General features: G+C 36.6%; 2 protein-coding genes across 2 annotated transcripts in view; one reads left to right on the top strand and one right to left on the bottom strand.

Annotated features, from left to right (window-relative positions):
- LOC122077267 overlaps window positions 1-7,657 on the top strand; it is a 32,844-nt gene extending 25,187 nt beyond the window's left edge. Inside the window, exons 10-11 of the mRNA XM_042643155.1 lie at window positions 7,145-7,210; window positions 7,317-7,657. Of these exons, the coding sequence (XP_042499089.1) occupies window positions 7,145-7,210; window positions 7,317-7,393 (143 nt within the window). The 3' untranslated portion in view covers window positions 7,394-7,657. The remainder of the gene's footprint in view (window positions 1-7,144; window positions 7,211-7,316) is intronic.
- Window positions 7,658-11,983: 4,326 nt separating this feature from the next.
- Window positions 11,984-13,282, bottom strand: LOC122077220. The gene is made up of 3 exons (XM_042643090.1): window positions 12,674-13,282; window positions 12,396-12,568; window positions 11,984-12,280 (listed from the first exon to the last, which is right to left on the bottom strand). Exons 1-3 carry the CDS (start codon window positions 13,220-13,222, stop codon window positions 12,184-12,186), a joined length of 819 nt encoding a protein of 272 aa, XP_042499024.1. The 5' UTR covers window positions 13,223-13,282; the 3' UTR covers window positions 11,984-12,183.
- Between the last annotated feature and the right edge of the window lie 8,096 nt (window positions 13,283-21,378).

Genomic DNA, 21,378 nt, shown 5'->3' with positions numbered 1-21,378 from the left:
TGGCCGCATGGATGAACCCAAAAAATCTCATCCACTAGACGATTATGTTGGGAGATCCTCAATCCAAAGGTGCAGCCAAATGACCAAAAAACAGGGTACCACTAATTTTAAGGATCAGCAGCAAGAAGGAAGCTTCGTGTGCTTAAATGAGACATCCTAATAGTAGTCAACACCATAGCTAGGCTACCCTAGTTGTCATGACTCACGTGTTACAAACTAGGTGATGCATCAATGCTTCGATGGATTTACCCAAACCCGCCTCAGAACCCGGACCAAGACCCAAATCCATTTGGGGTTCCAAGTTACTGATTTGGGTTCAAGATCATTAGTATATTCTAGGATTTTATTTTATTTAAGAATATTTGTTATCTTTTATTTTAGGTTATTTTGGGGTAGCTATTAGCTAAGTAGAACTTTTCAATTTTAGTTTTATTGTGTTTCTATTTTATTAGATTTTAAATTAGGAAGTTTCTTTTATGTTAGATTAATTTCCTAGTTGGCACTTTTCTTTTTTTTTTGAGTAACTCTTTTCCTACTTATGTAAGGCCATGGGCTACAATAGTTCTTAGTTGATTATTGAAGAATGAATTAAGTTTGAGAAAGACTTGCGTGGCTCTCTCTTCCTCCCCCCCCTTCCTTCTTGAAGAATCTCTTCTTTTCCCCTTCTCTCTCTCTCTTCTTCTCCTTTCCTGGTTCTCTCCCTCTCTGTTCTGGAATCAAAGATTAAACCCCTGCTAGGTCTGCAACTACCTCTGGTTCACTACCAGAACCTTGTAACTCAACCTGTCCTTATCCGTGGGCCACTGTTACCTGTACTCTGTTTCTGGGCAACAGCTGCTGTCCTAATCAGGTGGGTCGATTTGCCTCTCCCTCGATCTGTTTGGACTGAGATTATGAGCAAAGGAAACCCTCTTCTAGGCGACCAAATGATGCAGATTCTTCACCAAACTAGGCTTGTTTTATTAGGAATAAGCTTAGGGTTGGGTTGTATACGTGTTGGGCCTTCAGTCCATGTGGTTTGGAGTATATTGGACTACTTTTATGGGTCTAAACTAGGGGTTCTAAGGTTGCATACGGGATTCAGTGATTTGTTTCCTTTTTCTTTAGTTTCCTTTTTAGATGGGGTTATTTAGTTTCCAATTTCAGTACCTAAATTAGTTTCTAATTTCAAGTCATTGTTAGTTTCTAATTTCTGCCTAGATTAGTTTCTATTTTCATTAGATTCTAAATCTGAGTTACTATTACTTGTAAACCCTCCCCATCATTATTATAAATAAAGGAGAGCTCTCATCATAGAGAGACGATTTTACAATTAAAAAAAAAAGAAAAGCTTCTTGCTGCTGCTGCTGGGATTTCTCCATGGCTATACCTTTGTGACTGATCAAGGGTTAGGGATTGGTGTGTGATCCGATTGACACTCTGCGGCGAGAAGTCCGGGTGGGTCTTTTCTTATCTGGTTTTCTTATTGGATTCTCTTCTCCAGCAGTTCAGGTAAGTGATCAAACTTCTCTGCAGATTTCTGGGTTGGTTTTCTCTGTTTTCCTTCCTATCGGCCTAGCTGTTTTTGGAGAACCAGCCATCCGATGGCCTCCATATTTTGACTGAAGGATAATCCTATCCAGAGGGAGGATCGATCCAATTTTGGGGTCAATCAGACCACTGGATCTGCTGAAGTGAACTGTCAAGCAATTCTGGCCGACTGTCAAAACCTGCACAGATTTAGATTCCGTTTTCTGTTCTGTGTTACTGTGACATTCTGGACTATTAGCATCTGTGATCTGAACCTACTGGAGGTGTTATATTGTTATTAAATTTCTGGTTTAATCCTAAGACTGCTGCTGATTTATTTCGCTTTTGGTTACTGTTCATTGAGATCGTTTTTCAATTCTGGTTTGTGGCCGAAGTCTGATTTTCTGCTATAAGTTTGCTATTGGTTTTTGGTTGTTCTTAGTTTAAAAGTTCCTGTAGTTGGGGCTGGTTTGGTTGTCAAATCCTAGTCCTACATTACCAAAACCCCAAACGTGGAAGACCTTGACCTGCAACTAAGCTGTTCTAAGATTTCACCCAGGTCTGGTTCCAGAGGATTATATCTCCCGGGGTTGCTGATTATTGGACCTACTAAAGCATGCATACGGTAGGGCTTTGGAGTAGGACCCTACACCTGAAATCTCAAGTCCAGCAGGCCAAAGGTGAGGGAGTTCTTCCTATCGTTCTTCTGTTGGTTTCCGCCTCTTGCCATGGCGGAAACCTACAAGGTTGAAGACAACCCTCTCTAACCCACGATTCTTGGTCCTTATGTTTATTCCTTGCATTTCCCAAATTACCCCACTCCTTCCTTTTTAATATACTTTGTGCCTTACTTTATCTTTATTTCCTAGTTTGTCAATTCTCAATAAATCTTATTTCCCTAGTTACCCTTCTAAGAGCCCTTTATTTACTAGCCTGCCACTCCATTAAAGATTCTACTTTAATTATAGTTGTGCCATTCCATTCAATTTACCAAATTGCCACTGATTGTAATAATTGGCTATTAAGCGTTTAAGTGGGCCCACATCCAATCGGTTTGGTTCTCTTGGGGTCCATCGGCCCCGCATTATCTGGTATCAGAGCAGAATTTTTTGTCTACTTATTTACTCCAATGGTTGCTTAAACCACCCCCTCATTTGAACTGCGGACTTGATTACTTCAACAAAATGAAGAGATGTTGAAGATGCTTAGAGCTTTTCAAGAAGAATTGGTTGCTAAAAGGATAGAAAGGGAAGCATATATGATAGAAAGGGAAGCACAAGCTGTTACCTTCCAGGACATTAACACAAGACTTGATGCCTTAGAGTCACGTATTCAGAAACCCGGCGGACAACAAGATCACATTACTTATGACATTGTGACGAAACCTCGAGAACTGTGCCCCCAAATCTAGAGACCATTACATCAAGTTTTGCTGTCGATGTTGAAGATGAACAGGACGATCTGATGAAGGATGCTTCCGAAGAACTAATCGATGGCTCGATATCATTTGTGAAGCCCCACCATCCGATTCCGGTCAAAGTCATATCATTTGTTGACGACCATCAGAAGATAGTGACCGTTGATCGCGAGGTGCTTTGAATCTTTACTCCATTGGAGCCATTGATCGAGGATGCTAATTGAGTGGCGTTGATTCTCTCCTATAAAACTCGTGGACGAGTTTTTCTAAACAACAGGGGAGTTGATGTAGCAGCGCTTCGATGGATCGACCCAAACCCGTTCCAGAACCTGGACCAAGACCCAGATCCAATTTTGGTTCCAAGTTACTGATTTGGGTTCAAGATCATTAGAATATTCTAGGATTTTATTTTATTTAAGAATATTTGTTTTCTTTTATTTTAGGTTATTTTGGGGTAGCTATTAGGTAAGTAGAACTTTCCAATTTTAATTTTATTGTGTTTCTATTTTATTAGATTTTAAATTAGGAAGTTTTTTTTTATGTTAGATTAATTTCCTAGTTAGCACTTCTCTTTTTTTTTAGTAACTCTTTTCCTACTTATGTAAGGCCATGGGCCACAATAGTTTTTAATTGATTATTGAAGAATGAATTGGCTCTCTCTTCCTTCCCCCCCTTTCCTTCTTCTTGAAGAATCTCTTCTTTTCCCCTTCTCTCTCTCTCTCTCTCTTCTTCTCCTTCCCTGGTTCTCTCCCTCTCTGTTCTGGAATCAAAGATTAAACCCCTGCTAGGTCTGCAACTTCCTCTGGTTCACTACCAGAACCCTGTAACTCAACCTGTCCTTAATCCGTGGGCCATTGTTACCTGTACTCTGTTTCTGGGCGACAGCTGCTGTCTTAATCAGGTGGGTCGATCTGCCGCTCCCTCGATCTGTTTGGACTGAGATTATGAGCGAAGGAAGCCCTCTTCTAGGCGACCAAAACCCCTTCATATAAGTTTTCAATACTGCACCAAACGTGGAAGACCTTGACCTGCAACTAAGCTGTTCTAGGATTTCACCCAGGTCTGGTTCCATAGGATTATATCTCCCTGGGTTGCTGATTATTGGACCTACTAAAGCATGCATACGGTAGGGCTTTGGAGTAGGACCCTACACCTGAAATCTCAAGTCCAGCAGGCCAAAGGTGAGGGAGTTCTTCCTATCGTTCTTCTGTTGGTTTCCGCCTCTTGCCATGGCGGAAACCTACAAGGTTGAAGACAACTGTTTGAGATTTAAAATGTAACCGCAAGCGTACGGATCAGTGTAGCTACGGGTCGAACACAGGGAGAGCAGCCACTTTATTTTTTATTTCTTTTAATAATGCGAAAGTGAACTGATTAATGGTTGTGATCTAATTCTAATTACCGTCCTAAAAATAACGTCCTAACCATTCGTCATCTAAGAATTTAAAGACGCAAGCCACGCAATTAAAATTAAATAAATAAATAACTAAAAGTAAACAACCCACGCAATTAAAAAAAATAATAATAAAGGAAAAAAAAAAATGCTGAAATAAAAATAAAGTAAAAGAAAGAGGATAAAACTAGAGAGAGACTCACAAGTAGGTTTCTCTACTTAGCCCGAGGGATGCATCATAATATGAGCTTCCCTACTTGACCAGAGAGTCACTCTTACAAGGGTTTCTCTACTTGGCTTTAGGGAAAGGGAGACAATTAAAATAAAAGCAATAAATTGATGGTTTTATGGCCAGGAGGGGCAAAGCCAACACATACACTAGCCATGAACCTTGGGGGAGAGGGATAGCAATAATGTAACGACTGAAAATAAAAATCCTAAATTAAGAAAGAAAGGGTAGTCAGAAGAGGAATGAGAGGGGGGGAGAGAAGATTACTGAAGGAGCCTACTTACTTGAATCAATGCTTGAACTTGAAAAAAAAATTGCTCCACGGCTCATGATCTTGTCACCTAGATCTAAGCCTAGAACTATAACTTAAAAAATTACAACTCAATTGCATAAATCATAAACATAAAAAGAACTGAATAAAAATAAAAGAGTACTTGCATTAATTGAAATAAAAAAAACTATTACAAAAGTGATTAAAGCAAAAATAGAGAAGAACTAAAACCAAAGAGTGAGAGAGTGAGAGAGGGAGAGAGAGAGCAACTAAAAAAAAACTAGAAGAAGAATGAATTGTGTCTCCTCCTCTTACATGAGTTGTATTTATAGGGAATGGAGAGGTAGGATAACAATTTTCTCTTTCCTAAAAGAGAGAAATCCACAATTGATTGTGAGATCTTTTGAGTCCAAAAGTGCTAAGATGGAGGAGAGAGAAGAGAGAAATAAATTTTGAGAAATTTCCTATAATTTTTTTGCTTATTTTCTTTCCTTTTTTTTTCTAATTTATTTTTCTTCTTTTTTTCTCTCTCCTAGGGACGATTTTTTTTCTTCCTTTGTGTGATTTGGACAATCTTTGGTGATGATGTGGAGGAGAGAGAAGATTTGGACAATTTTTGGTTCTCCCCTTTTTTTTCTCTTTCCTTTTTTTTTCTTCTCTTCTTGCTTCCACGATTTTGCTTTCCTTTCTTTTTTTTTCTTTTTCTTCTCTTCTTCCTTCCACGATTTTGCTTGCTTCTAACTTGATGTGGAAATCCCCTCCATGCCCTTAGTGCTTTAAGTGAGTGAAAAGCAGGAAATCTTCAACAAAATCTTCTAAAAAAAAAACAACCATAAGATTCGAACTTGAGACCTCTTGGTGAGCAAGAGAATTTTGTACACCATAGCTCACCAACTAAGCTAGGTAGTTGTTGTTACCAAAAACAAATCTTTAATCACTTAAAGATGTGGTCCATCGATCCTTGTTGGCATTTGGAGTATTCCTTGTACCTCTGGGACAATTGCAAACGGGCTGGTTCTGCATCTCGGTTCAGTTCTGATCCATTATTCTTTTTCTGACCCGAAAAGAATAATCATTTGTACGGGTGACCAAATGAATGTGTACTTTTAATTGAACACGTCCATCTTGCTCAGAATTTCGTCCTCTTCGCAACCATGGAAAGAAATAGGACCTCTTTACGTGTAAAATTGAAGATATAGCTCCCGATAGTCCTTAAGGCCTTGAAAATATAAAACCTGCAAAAAGAGAGTAAAACCCAAGGTAGCTCCATTCTAAATATGTAAAATGCATGTTTTACTACCCTAGATTTCACACATAAATGTGCTCATCAACAACCCTCTTTAACCCACGATTCTTGGTCCTTATGTTTATTCCTTGCATTTCCCAAATTACCCCACTCCTTCCTTTTTAATATACTTTGTGCCTTACTTTAACTTTATTTCCTAGTTTGTCAATTCTCAATAAATCTTATTTCCTTTCATGTCCCATCAGTTACCCTTCTAAGAGCCCTTTATTTACTAGCCTGCCACTCCATTAAAGATTCTACTTTAATTACAGTTGTGCCATTCCATTCAATTTTACCAAATTGCCACTGATTGTAATAATTGGCTATTAAGCGTTTAAGTGGGCCCACATCCAATCGGGTTGGTTCTCTTGGGGCCCATCGGCCCGGCATTACTAGGGTTTCAGACAAAGCAAGAGCAGCATAGGTATCTGTAAACCATAAGGAAGAAGGCGTAGAGGTCGAACTATTGATTGCCTAATGCTCTGATATACCATGTAGCAGTATCAGATCAGCAAACAAGCAATAGGAGAAGAATAGGAGAGAAGAAGGGAGAAGAAGAGAGGAGAACAAGACTCATGGTAGGTTAGAATAATCTCCAACCATGTATTAAATAATAAGAGGAAATAAGTTCAAGGGAAAAACTATTTCCCATTAGTATAAAACCTGATCACCGTACCCTTATTTAAAACATAGAAGTCCCAAATTAGCCCTATCAATAGGATAGGTGTAAACTCACCAATCTTGAGAATATATGTACTATTGGTAATCCATAATGTGGGTGCTTAGGAGTTTTTCTCAGTGCTAGTAGTGGTCTATGAACTATGTGAAAGAACGGACATTTTTCTTTTAGGCAAGTGATTCTGTAGAGACATGGTATAACTGTTCTAGGTTAGCTACTATATCTGTGTTATACATTTTTATTATACTTTGGGTGCTTTTAATTGATACGAATTGTAAAGTGAAGATACTTAAAAAGTTTCTTCCATTTACTTTTGGAGATCAATTGGAAACAACTAAAGAAGCCTTTTATGTTTCTGTAGGCAAAGAGCTGATTAAGCTGGCAGAATCCACCCTATCAGGAAATATATCCCCTTTTGAACCTAAAGGTAGCTTTCTTCAATTATCATTTTCTCTTTCCTTTTTTTTTTTTTTTTTTTCTCCTGGTCAACAGGGATAAATGTAGTTTTCTAAATTCCTTTCATAACTTTGCAGCTGGGGATCTCCAATCAAAGTACAAAAGCTTTATGACTGGTAAATTCCAGGAGCTGCCAGAGGAGTTCTCATTCTGAAGCCCCCTGTTCCTTGTATCCCATTGGTTCCATTTTAGATTTTCTCTGCATCTGTGAGAATTTTGTAGTCTCATCCTGTGTCTGGGGAAAAAATAAAGTACCTGAAGTAAAATGTGGAATAAAATTAATGGTTCTTTTTCCCATCCCATGTGTGTACTCGCATTTTACATGTATTTGTTCAAATTTTCTTGGGTTATACTGATACAGGTGTAGAACTGAGAAAATTCCTTGGTCTTGAAATGAACAATAGTTGATTACTGTGGATGTTGGGGTCAACAACTTTAATTTTTTTGGGTTTTTTTCAAATAGGCTCTTTAATGTATACCACTTCTCCTGTTTGTGATAGGGATTTATCATTGAATGGATACCACCTCAAAGATTGGCCTCGGCTGAGAAGAAAGCACGGTAATTTTTTTTTTTTGGTTAGGCACTAGGGAGAGTTGAACTCATGACCTCTTAATTTTGAGGTGTTGGTCTTTGCCAACTGAACAACCTTGTTGGGGTTAAGCATGGTAATTGTTAGGACTAAGTGATTATTTCATTTTGTATTAGAACTTTAGAAAAAATAATTTTTGGCCTTCAAATAAATTAGGTTGAAAAGCTTGAATTTTTATTGCTTAGTTAACTCCTTTATTTTTTGTGGATTTTTTTTTTCCCACTAAAACTAAAGAAACTTAACACAGACCCACAGAGTCTATAGAAGTACACATTCCCCCTGGATTTTTCTTAACAATATACTCAAAACAAGAAAAATTACATTTCAGATGGGATATTAAATAAGATAAAAGAGTAAATAGTCCATGGGCAGGGGGTAGGTCCTCGGCATCGGTCCGCACCTCTACAATGACTTCTCCCAATAACATGTCGGATGGATTTGACTCTTTTCCTGATCGCCCATCGCCCAAGTCGGTCCATAACTATTTGGGCGAGCGCCATGTGTCTAGGCGAAGATCCAGCGCTTTGAAAAGAGGCACAGTGAACGAGGTGTTGACAAAGGTGCCAAAGGCAAGACGTCTAGAACCATTGGATCCTTGTCTGGACACATGGTGCTCACCCAGGTAGCTATGGGCGAGACCTAGGCAATGAGCGCTCAAGAGAGGAGCCGGATCCTTGTCGGACAGCTCTGTCTTAAGTTTCCTATTCTGATCCTGCAAAGCCATGATTTAGGCTAGCATTAAAGTGTCCATTGACACCTAAAGTTCCCAAATTGCATTTATGGAACCAAGAGTTTTTTTTTTTTCGGATAGAGATTTCCTAAGGCTATGGTGAATGGAGCCCATTGCGACCGGAGACAATGGGAAGGTGAGAGGGGAAGAGAGGGGATCACATCTAGTCCATCCCATCATTCAGTCATCGGGAGGACTGACTCTTTTTTTTTTTTCTTATCCACCCATATGGTTTTTATCATGGTATGCCATTTCAATATAACATTAATTTATGGAAATAATTTCATTAATTTAACATAGGCCTAATAAACTGGATAGATCTGATCACACCAAGGACCCTTAAAATGAGCTGCAATCAGGTTAACTCCTGGGAGGGAATAGAGTTGGTTCTGTCTCTCAGCATTTCTTGCAGAGTGGCTGCCCTCACATCGGCATCTCTCTCTTACTTGGTACCAAATTATAATGTGTCAATCTACTTTGCATACTAGACAATCAAGTAATAGCATTTAGTATTAATTGAAGCTGTGTCAGGCATCAAATCTATGCTTTCAGGGTGATGTAGGATCATGGGTTAAGGAATTCTATCAGTGAGAATGTGAAATAGGATCATGGTTTAAGGAATTGTATCGGTGAGAATTGCGTGGATCAGATTGATCAGAATCAGCCGATGTTGATCCCAATTTTGGTTCAATCCTATATGAGCCAATCCAGATCAGTATCGGCCTGATGCTGATCTTGAGCCAGATTCTGGGTTCTTAAACATGTTAGGATATCACTTTTACTGTAATAGAAGAAAAGAATGAGGAGTTAAAAAGTCTAGGACCAAGTTTTCCTAAGTTCATGGTTCATTTTTGAAAAGGTTCTGAAAATCCTATAGGAGTTCGTGAATCTTAAGATGAAGTGGTCAACCTCACCGCATGGTGAAATAAAACTTCTTCTCATTTACCAAAAAAAAAATGAAATAAAACTTCTCCTAAAAATCTATTAATCTCTCTCTTTTGTTCATCGGGAGTAGAATTGGGGTTTTTGAGGTTTAAACAATTTAGAGGGTCCCTAAACCTGAATGGCTGAATCGCTTCATTATTATTAGAGTTCATCAATGATTGAACGAGCTAGATTATTAAAAGAATCATTTCCTTATCCCATGTTTGGGTTGGGAGAATCACGTGGAGTGAAATAATTTCCTTCTCATCTCCCAAAGTGAAGTAGTCTTGGATCCATGAATTCATCATCATCTTTCTAATTAACTTTGCTCCTCACCCACAGCCACAATTAGTTCTCTAATATTTTACAATAATAATAAAGGTAACTTTAATCGAAATCAAGGGTTGAACGGGCAGGTTTGAAAGATTCCTCGCTAGTAAAAAGAAAAAATTAAAACGGTTAGTTCTCATGTTCCAAAAATTTTCAACTTCAAATTAATTCTAGAAAGGATCCTTACCTAGGGGGACTGCATCCTAGTGCAGCACTAGTGACATTTTTTTTTTTTTTGTCACATGGCGAGTCAACTGCAGCCTAAAATTTAACTACAAGTGACATTATCTTGTCTTATGCTCCAAGTTTGAACAAAATGACTTACCATGTGTTTATTTATTTATTTTTAAGATTTACAAAAAATTGAAAATAACATGGAAAGCTATATGATTGACTTGGTATCTTTATTATACTAATATAACTTTTTTTTTTTAATATCTACTACTAAATTAAAATTGGGTCAATTTATTTATATTTATTAATTATAAAGGGAAGTGTTGTTTGAGCACAAAGGCGTTCATTATGCCATCTCATATCCTTATCTTATTTGCATAATTAATATATATATATATATAAATGAGAGGGCATATTGAATGCCTTAGCCTCAGAAAGCCTCAGAAAGCCTTTTCTCCATTTATAAAGTGAAAGCAACTTTTTCATATTTTACCTTAGGGTGGGGGATGCATCTTGTTGTCACTAGGTGCTGAAATTGTAATTTTTAACTTTCTTTTAATTGCACATTGTCTTATTCTCAGAAGTTTTTCAGGTCGAGATAAAAAATGAATTTCAAAATAATTTGAAGGGTGAAGTTCCTTCACTGGTGCGGTGAGTTGAGGTTTATCACCCTATCTTAGGATTCATAAGCCCCTATAGGGTCTTGGAACCTCCCCAAATGCCCCTCTGATACTCCCCACATTCATCTAATTAAGGCCCACTCAGTGACTAGATTTCCATTAAGTGGTTCTAATTTAAGTGTGACTTATCTTTCTTTGGAATTGTTATTGTTCATGAAATGACAAGATTTACTCTTCCTGTAGAATCGCAATCCATCTTACCAAAAGAAAAAAAACAGAAGAACCACAATCCATGGAAACAACCTATATGAAATGGCCTAACATTAAAAAAGATAAAAATAAATAAATTGTGAGCGAGTTTGGCCCTACACCTAGACCCATGAGGGCTAAATAATCGACACACCCCCATAAAATGAAAAATGACATTTCTATGGATACTTCTTTAGGTACTCCCATAAGCTCTTGCACATCTGTAGGATTCGTACTCCCCTAGAGAAAACACTTACCTAAAATAAAATAAGTAAAAAAAAACCCTACTAGTCTAGCATAAAAAACTCCTAGGCAGATGAGAATGCAAATAAATCACTCTACCCCTCATTGCTCTGCATTGAAAATGTTTCTAGGGATGTAAACGGATCAGATGTGTTCGGATTCGGATATTTCTAGAGCGAATATGGATACCACTAAACGAATACGGATGCGAATCAAATTTGAATTTTCAAGTATCCGTTTACTCTATGGCTTGTGTAATTCAAACCTTTCTACCCCCAAATGAATATAATTTGCTCTTAATCCATCTTTCTAAGTTATTTTAACTCTTTTCCTCATTTTCTAAAACCTATTTAACTTCAAGATCCCTCAAAAACATTAATTGATTAATTAATCAGATCAAATAATTATTTTCTAGATAATTCGGATAACCTTTAACCGATTATGGATACCACTAAATGAATACGAATTCGATCAAATTTTGACTATTCATTTACATCCCCAGATGTTTCTATCACGCCTCCATTGACCCACAGATCTAGTATTTCCTAGGCCAGATCGATAGAGTTCTCTTGCTCTTAAAATAATGATTTTCATTATCCGACTTATTATTCTTGACCATTCCGGCATAAGGATGATGAATAATCTCATGACGTAGAGTATTCTTTCGTCAAAAATCAATCTAAAGTCTACAAAGCTTTCCAGTGTCTCCGTAAAGAACCCCAAAAAATTGACTCTCTTATCTTCAAATCTTTAAAGAAAGAGAAAAATAGGAGCTGAGCACATGGCCACGTGTAACAGTTACTTGACTTGCAGCTTTTTTTTTTATTAGTACCACCACCATAGTAGCCACCACACCACCACCGCCGCCACCTTCCCACTGAAAATGTTTACAAAAGCTTCATATATTTTTAGGTTTCAAACTTTTACAGTTACACAGTTAGGCTACAAAGCTTAAAATTGGAAGGCAAAGTAGTTGCTTGTTAGAGTCAGAAATGCTATTAATACATTACAAAGCGCGAAACCCATCATCATCATCCTCCTCATAAGAGAGAGAGAGAGAGAGAGAGAGAGATCTAAGATCACGTCAAAAGGCCTCCACCAAAGCAGCTGCGCCCACTTCTTCTCCATTATCGTCTTCCTCTGCATCCCATAGGAAGTGTGCATACGATCCCATCACAAAGCTGCAATCAACAACACAAACCCAGGAAAAAAAAACTTTAAAATCCAAATAAAAAAACTGAAAATTTCCTTCTTTTGGAGCGTAAAAGATTGATTGTTTTTGTTCATCTTTCGTACCAGTCGTTAGAGGAAGCTTGAACGGCTTGTTCGAAGTAAGCGTTGGCTCTGTCTTCATTTCTTTGGGTTTCCCAGATCAATTTCCCGTACAGAGACAACACTTCACCGTCTCCTGGACTTGCTAGAATAGCTCTTCCATAGTACTCTTCGGCTCTCACTGCATCTTTCTCTACCTATCGAAACAGAGTAATCAACAAATCAATATAAAGAAAAAACCAAATCGAAGTTGAAATTTTGAACGATTTAAGGATCAAAATAATGGAATTAATTCGCAGTACCTGATGTAAGAACTGTCCGTAGTTCCTTAACAGAAGTGGATCTCCAGGGTTAGATTTCAACATTTTTTGATAATAATCACCGATCTTCTTCTGATCGGTACTACCTCCGTCGCCGCCGACCTTCATTCCTTTGCCACCGGCGAAGTTAGACTTTTCCCTCACAAATACGTTCCACGACATTCCACAGTCATCCACATCACCATAGCAGATCTCTTCCTCCACCTCCTCCTCCTCCTCCTCCTCCTCCAGAATATTAGCCGGAAAAGAGCGAGATCCAGGACCTGATAACTTAGAAAACCTACCGGAATTTTTGTTCAGTGGACATGAAACGTCAGCTTCCGACATCGCTCGCCGGATAGTCCTCTTGTCCTTGATCTCCAAATGCGGCGGCGGCGGCGGCGACGGTGACGATTTCTTCTTGTTTTCGCCGGAGAACACTGACGAGTTAACGAAATCCTTTCCTGATCCGGAGAAAGAGACCTTCGGTGAACCGGGTACCAGTGAGGCGTGAACCGGTGACGAACCGGTCCTTATGAGAGTAGCTCTCATTGTGGAATCTTAGAGAGAGAAGGTACTGGAAGTGGGAACTCACCAGAACTGTTCGAACTTCTAAGTGTTGTTGTTTGAAAGGTGATGGTTTATATAGACATTAAAGCTGTGATGGCACCGTTAGGTAGTCAGAGTGACTGCGTTAGAGAGGTTGACGCGTGTGAACGTAGCACACGTGAGTGTATGACTTACTGGAAGGCACTGCCGGTGGGGGCGGCTATTTTAGTGTCCAGGTGGAGTGTTACCTTGTTTTCCTTGGACTTTAGTCTTCACTTTCTTTAAATACTACAGTTTCCACGCGTCACGAAGAGGCCGTGAAGGAGAGAGGTGACATTTGATTATTGCCACGTGGAGTTAAGGTATAGGGTGGGACCCACAAAATGGACTTTTTTGTACATGGTGCATGACTGCATGTGATTCGTACCTTTCCCAAGATCTCCGTAGCGTACAACACTAAACTCCGGGAAGCACCGAGAGGAATGGTGGTGGCTGCGGGCTGCCATTCGCGATAGAGGTTAGCCTAAATCTAAGAGAGAGGGGAGGCGTGCGAACGGAGTTGGTAGCTTAGTGGAATGAACCATCTTCCGGGTCGGCTGACTGGATTTGATTCGATACTTTCATTATCATTTGTTGGTCTTATCGTAAGTAGGGGTGAAGTAGGATTGGGTTGAGTTGGATTGGGTTTCTTAAAACTCTAATCTAACCTTAAGTCTTCAAAATTCAACCTACGCCCAAGTCAATCCTGTCAAGTCATACCAATTCAACTCGACCTTAATTGATCATGTTAGGGTCAGATTGGGTTGGGTTGGGCTGACCATGGCTTTTGCAATGATTGGATTAACCTAGATTGATTAACCTGTTTTTGTCATTCATATTCTATACATTAAAAAATTATAGAAAAATAAAATACCAAGAAGAACCTAATTCTAATATAAAAATTTAGGGTTTAATTTCAGGCTGAATTGGGCTAGGTTGGGTTGGGCGAGGCCTCAGCCCAACCCAACTCTGATCCAGGGTTGGGGTTTTTCAACCCTAACCCGACCTCAGGGTAAAAGAAACTTGGCCCAAGCCCTGTTCGGGCTCAGGGTGGGCCAGTGCAAGTTCAGATTGTCAAGGCCAAACTTTCAACCCTAGCTACAAGTAACGCTTTCACATGAAGGCCTTGGTTAGGGATTATGATCACCATCATTCTGATAAGGTTTTAATATTCAATACAAAAAGAAGAAGAAGAAGAAGATAAGGTTTTAGTGTTATAATTTACACAAAATAATATGTTTTCTGTTGAAATTATAAGATGTTGGGAAATTTAATTAATTAATTTATTATTATTATTATTTTGTTAACATAGATCTTTGGTTTATTCATTGATCCCAAGCAAACAATGTGGAGATGTTTTCTCTCTCCTCTCTATCCATTTGAGCCTATACTGACAAAATCATTTTTCCCACTATGATTCGCGTGGCTAGGGATTCCTTCTCCCCTTTAAGAACATCAGATTTATAGGACCGACAAGTAAAATCATGCATGACTTCACAAGAGACTTTGATAAAGACTAATCAAATCAAAAGAATTAAGGTTCAAGTTAGGTTATGGACCAAGGAAGGTGCTAGGCATCTCAGTTCACCCAATTATATCTTTATTTCTATTTACATAGTTAAAAAAAAAGTCTTAAAATTAATGTAAATATAACCGGGGGGGGCGGTGGTGGGTGGGGGAGAAGGAGATAGGTATATCTCATGCCTTTGGCTAGAAAAAAAAAAAAAAACTAGCATACAAAAACATAGAATAAACCTAACATGATTAATGGGAAACTAGTAAATAGATAGTATTAATAGAAATGCCACAAGCTAATTAAATATGCAAAACCCAAACTAGATGGGTGAATATATATATATATATATATATATATGTGCACACATGACAGATCGTTAAAAAATATGAATACAGAGCTAATTAGCCACAAAAGTAGAACACAATAATTTAATTTTACAAAATACCCTAAATGCATGGATATGATTAAAAGTGTAGAAATGATCAAAATAATACAAAAAAAAAAAAAAAAAAGAGACAAAAATTCATAATAAAAAGGAATCATCCTCAAAACACTTAATTAACACCAACAACACCAGAAAAATTAATATAAAAAAATTTGGCATCATAAAATGTGCTAAAAATGATGAAAATACCAATATTTCTAAATAATCCCTACATAATCACGAACAGATAGAGAAAGATCCTATAAAATTAGAGAAACTATTGTGAATGCAGATCTACCATGAAAACATCACAATATGCTAAGAAACCCATACTTAAGTGATAAATATAAGGGAAATTTATCCTATAACAGTAAACCATCCAGAATGAAATAACTTCGAAACATTTTAGAAGAATCATTTAATAAGAATCTAAAACATAAAAAATAATAAAACAAATCTGAAATGATATCTCAAAATAAAAAACCTAGACTAATACAAAACACAATCAATGTTAAGAGAGAAACTAATATGCATGATTGAGCCATAAAAATGCTAAAATAAGGGGGAAAATGCAAGAAAAAAAAAATGTAGAATAGACATTACAACAGTAAAAGATGAGATAAACAAATATAGAAGACACAAAAAAAAAATAAAAAAATAAACTTAAAATCGGATTGAAAACTATTACAATGTATGCCATTACCTAGAGAAGTAACAACAACATACAACTCTTCTCATGCACAATACAACTAAAATACTCAACCAAATAAGATATAAAAAGAAAAATAAAAATAAGAAAATGAAGATGTTATATCTAAGATGAAGAAGCACCTAAGTATTTGGGTGGATTTACCAAAAAAAAAAAAAAAAAAGCATTGGGGTGGAGGGTTAAACTTCTTTCTCAAAAATCCTAAACTTGAGTTACAGTTTTTGGGCTTAGTTGCACACTCTAAATATTGCTTTTGAATGTAGGGAAGGACCTATTTATGGGCTTATGTAACCTCTTCAGCATTTCTACGACATGGGTTTTCAAAATCTCACCCAAAATAATTGGAATTGAGTGAGAACTGGATGGTTTCTCCTCATTAGTCTAAATTAGGGTAAAATATTTATACCAAAAATATTCAAGGGTTTTTTTTTTTTTTTTTTTTTTTCTGGTTAATCACAATTGAAAGGAAAAAAAAAAAAAAACCAACCTTAAGGTCCAACGAATTTATTTGGAGCCCTTGGAGCTTATTCACAAGATGAAGCTCTACCAATAAAGGAAGCTTTGAGTTAGCTAGTGGCTATGGGAATTTCTCACTTGCGCATCTTATCTGATGCTAAAAAGTGATTAGAATGTTGTGGGATTATTAATGGTTATTCATCATTTGCTATATTTCAATGCATTGGATTTATGGTATTTATTTGTGAACAAAAGAAATGGTCAATAAAGCATTCACTTCCCATGCTAGGGTGAATATCAAGAGAGATTATTAGTTGTTCAAAATTGGATTTAAAAATCAGGGTTTAGTGGCATGCATTTGTAAATTGTTTTAATTTTTTTTTTGATATAATATTATTTACTAATACTTTTTTAATGATCACTTTCTAAACGTATTGAAAACTATTTTTATTTTCAATCAATTGTTCAAATTCTTTAAATTCGATGTTTTGAATGATCAGCGGCAGTAGTAATTAATCTATGCTCGTAGGTCTAATATGTGATATTAAAAAGTAGAGATACTAGATTATAATAAAGCTATTTTCTTGGAGCTTAAGTGTTATATCTACCTTTGGGTGTTTTTATGTGCAAATACCTTTATTTGAGAAATGAAGATAGATATACAACAAAAAACCTAGGTGAATTTATCTAGTGGATATCAAATTATCTTCAGTCTCTCCAAGAACTCATATCTTTTACTTTCTTATTATTCTAGATTATAATAAAGCTATTTCCTTGGAGCTTAAGGGGATTCTATGCATATTTTGAGTTGACTTGTGAAACTAGAAATTTGTTCTTTGAGGATAAATTCAGTTTAGTTTATCTTAAAAGGAGAACGCATTGATGTAAATGGGTTTTATCTTCTTAGTGAGCTTTAAGCATTTTATGTTTTGTGGTCTTTGGGTTGGGGAAAAATTAGATGTTCACCCCATGTACTTTTCAATCTTCCTTGAAATTGATTAATAAAATTGCAGAGGGTAGCCTTAGACCTTGCAATTTTACAGTTTTGTAAATGTATTGTTTAGATGATCCATTCATAGGTGTATTTAGAATTTAACTTTTTCTTATGATTGTCGTTGTTTTATTTCTAAAAGTTCTTTAAGTCAATAGTAAAAAAAGATTTTTCAAAAAATATAAAAGTGACTTATCTTTATGTCATTATTTAAAGTTGTTATTGTCTTCTATATTTTTCAAGTACACATGTGAAATGATAGGATTTATCCTCACTACCAAAAAAAAATAAAAATTGTATGTTATATCATAAGGGAAAGAATAATAAGGTAATAAATAATTTGAAATATGTATTATTTACACTCATCTTCTTCTTTTTAATTTATAAACTATTATTAGAGCTTGCTTTATAGTTAAGAATTAAGATTAAAAAAAAAAAAAAATTGGCCAGCACCAAGAGTCCATCTTATTATGATTTTTTTTCCCCTAATGACTAGTATCTAGGCTTTTAGCTTGACTAGTCCTAGGGTCCATATTGACACCCACAACCGTATGGACTGGGTCATATCAAGGTTGAATGAGATTTATTCAACTTTCATCAAAAGCAGTGAAGTGCACTAAACACCTCCTTATGAGTGGCCCAAAAAGATAAGAGATGTCGAACTTAAAACCACATGCTTCTTGAGACAAAGATCCCTTGCCAACTTCGCTCCCTCCTCAGGTTTAACCATCTTATTATGATTTAAATTTGCATTACAAATTGTCGTTAAGAGATTGAAAATTTAATTTGATAATGATGAGTGTTAGTCTCACTGAATTCATGCATCCTGCACACTAAAATCATCCATATATAGCAACTGCCATTGCATCTCTAAATAATATCCATTCCAACTAATATTCAATGTCTTTTCTCTTTATAGAGGGTGGAACTTGGTGTAACTGTAAGTTTGGTTTGCTCAATTGTGATCACTAAACCTTTCTTCAAAGTGGGGATAAGGCTGCTTTCATGACTCTCTTTAGACTCCGCAATGACGAAAGCCTCTGCAATGAATACACCAATTTTTTGTCTTTTCTCTTCATGTCTTATCATCGATCATTAATTTCCAAATATTCTAACAAGAAGAACAAATTAATCGAGCTGCCAATTTTCATACAAAGGTGTGAAGAAGAAGAAGAAGATGTAATTGGTGTAACAAGCTCCACTACATCCTAGTTTAGGAGTAGTGGTTGGGAGATAACTTATTGGAAGTAGGCATCATAGATGAGGATAACAACTTTTTAGAAGATAACACCCGTACATGATTGAACATATATACAAGAAATTTAATGATACAAACAAAGGAAAATTACATGATTACCCACTTCTAGGTTTCTCTTAACAAAATTACCCATCAAAAGTTTCAGTTAACAAAAATACCCAAAATTAGGTTTTCCTTTACAAAATTACCCACTTAAAGTTTAAGTTAACAAAAATACCTAAAATTGAGTTTGGGTTAAAAAAACTACCCACTCAAAGTTTTAGTTATAAAAAATTAGATGTTTATATGTGGAAGATGATGAATCATTATTTTGGGTAATTTTGTAAATCCGAACCTGATTTTAGATATTATTGTTAACTAAAACTTTGAATGTGTAGTTTTGTAAACTCAAACATAATTTTGGGTATTTTTATTAACCAACACTTTTTATGGATAATTTTATAAAAGGAAACCCAAAAATAGATAATCATGTAATTTTACCAACAAACAATGTGTTTTTCCACTTCACTTCACCCCACTTAATAGTTCCAAATAGTGATATATATGATAAGAGAATCTGGCTTATCTGACGTAGGAAACATCAGACCCGCGTGTCAATGAAAGAGACTGGAAAAAGAATTTTCAGCACACAATGAGGAAGGGACTGTCAGTGTTTCCTAGGCCAGGCTGGCAGAATTCTTGTTCCTTATATATGTATATATATATCAACGGATTTGAAAACAATGGTTATTCTTGTTTACAAGCAACATGGATGGTCTACTAACCAATTTGACACGCTATTAGAGTGGTATTTATCCATCCATGCATCATCCATATCAGCAGAGTAGCTTTCCATCGTTTGTTTATGGTAGTTAGTGGCCATCATTGTTACTTAACGACTCAGAACAAAACGCTACCATTTTGGATTTAGGAGTTGTTTAGTTGTGCTTAGTCTATTGGCTACTTCCTTAAAAGTCCGAATAAATTCGGTTTTTTCTTAAAGAACAACAACATCAATCAATCAAATTAACCAAATAAGACCATGTGATAACTGAAAGTTGGGACATATTTCATGTTCTCGTTGGACGTGGCTAAGTTCTATTTCTATGTATCATGTTCATCATATGACCTGTAAGTCCTACTATGAGAGAGAGAGAGAGAGAGAGAGAGAGAGAGAGAGAGAGAGAGAGAGAGAGAGACTGGTCTAGCTTGTGTTTCTGGTAGAGAGAGAGACTTCATGGACTGGTCTCGCTTGTTTTTCTGGTAGAGAGAGAGACTGACTGCATGGACTGGTCTTGTTTTTCTTTATTCTACTTTGGTTTTTTGTATAGACTGGCCTGGTATTTCTGGTGGATAAGAGAGAGAGAGAGAGAGAGAGAGAGAGCATGTACTGGTCTTGTTTTTCTGGTGGAAATTCGATCTGGGTGCCGTTGTTTTCTGGTGCATAGAAAGTGATGAATTTAAAATTATATTTTATAAGAAAAAATGTAATAAATTTAGTGGAGAATTGGAGGTCATCAGGTGCAATGTGTAGCTTTCGGATTGTATTTTGTCTTAGGAAGTAAGGTTTTGTGATCAAATTTTCGTTGCTATACCTAACTTCTTGGGGTCATCGTATGAGAATTTTTGTCTCGGATTGATCTAGTCCTATGTAAACGGTATCACAATGACCTCAGAGACTAATTGTGTCAAATATCCGAACACCTCGAATATAAAAAAAATGACAAAATAAAAAAAAATAGTTCCAACACAAACGCCTCAACTGCTGATTCATCCCTTCCTCTCCCCAAACCCTTCTCCCATTTTATTTTTCAATTCTTTATTTTTTATTTGTGGATTCAAATGATCTCCCTCTCACTTGACCGCTTTGGTTCTAATTAATTTACTTGTTTATAATTGACTTTGCTACCACCCTTGCATGAATATGCATGCATGATAAATCTATAACTTCCATGAGTATTCACGATCGCTACATTTATGCTCTAAAATACAATATCTATGTATGTCTTCTCCTATTTATTTATTTATTTTTTTATATTTCTTAAATATGCATCACTACATGTATCAATCTATTTTTTTTCTTTTTTTCATATAGAATTACTTTCCCAATTCTATCGTGAACACGTATGTTGAATTCTTGACATTAAATTTATTCACGTAGGATTCCAACCTTTTTTCAGAAAAAAAAATGTTACCTGATTGCGTGATCTTTGTGTTCGGATTGAAGATGATGACCTTACCCCTTGTGAAATATAAAAAATCCACTTCCTGATAATACCCCTAACTGCCCCAAATACTTCTTTTTTTTTTCTTTAAATAATCTAGAAAATGCCTCCAATGGTAGTGAGTGACCTGACCCGGCCACCATGTTTATTGTTTCGGAATCTAATCTGGGTTTTTGCATGTTCCCCCATATATAAATAAGAGAGGCCATCTTACCTTAATTGGATCTATATAAGGACCTTCTACTCCGATCAATTTTCCTTACTTGGGATCCCCAAAGCCCTCACCCTTAGGCCTCGACCCTCCTTTAAAAGTGGGAGTTGCTTCTGGCCCGCATGACATGCACACCGAAACCGTACCGACATTTAGAGAGAGAGAGAGAGAGAGAGAGAGAGAAGTGTAAGATAAGCTCTAAGTCACATGACAAATGAGTCTTCGTGGGGCCCACTAGAAGTGGAGGAAGTGAATGGCAGCATTCCAAGTTTCAACCAATCACGTGCGCCGAAAAACGTGGAAGATGAGGTGTGTGACGCGTGTCATTGTGCATTAAACAAAGGAAATGAA

The sequence above is a fragment of the Macadamia integrifolia genome, chromosome 4 (genome assembly GCF_013358625.1).
Source record: "Macadamia integrifolia cultivar HAES 741 chromosome 4, SCU_Mint_v3, whole genome shotgun sequence".
NCBI lineage: Eukaryota > Viridiplantae > Streptophyta > Magnoliopsida > Proteales > Proteaceae > Macadamia > Macadamia integrifolia.
This window is presented reverse-complemented; position numbering and strand designations above follow the sequence as displayed.

Excerpts from the sequence above, each read along its gene's own strand:
- LOC122077220 (XM_042643090.1), bottom strand. The coding sequence starts at position 13,222 with ATGAGAGCTACTCTCATAAGGACCGGTTCGTCACCGGTTCACGCCTCA. Across the intron at positions 12,569-12,673 it reads ACGGACAGTTCTTACATCAG|GTAGAGAAAGATGCAGTGAG; the intron begins GTACTGCGAATT and ends CTGTTTCGATAG. Across the intron at positions 12,281-12,395 it reads CAAGCTTCCTCTAACGACTG|CTTTGTGATGGGATCGTATG; the intron begins GTACGAAAGATG and ends TGTTGATTGCAG.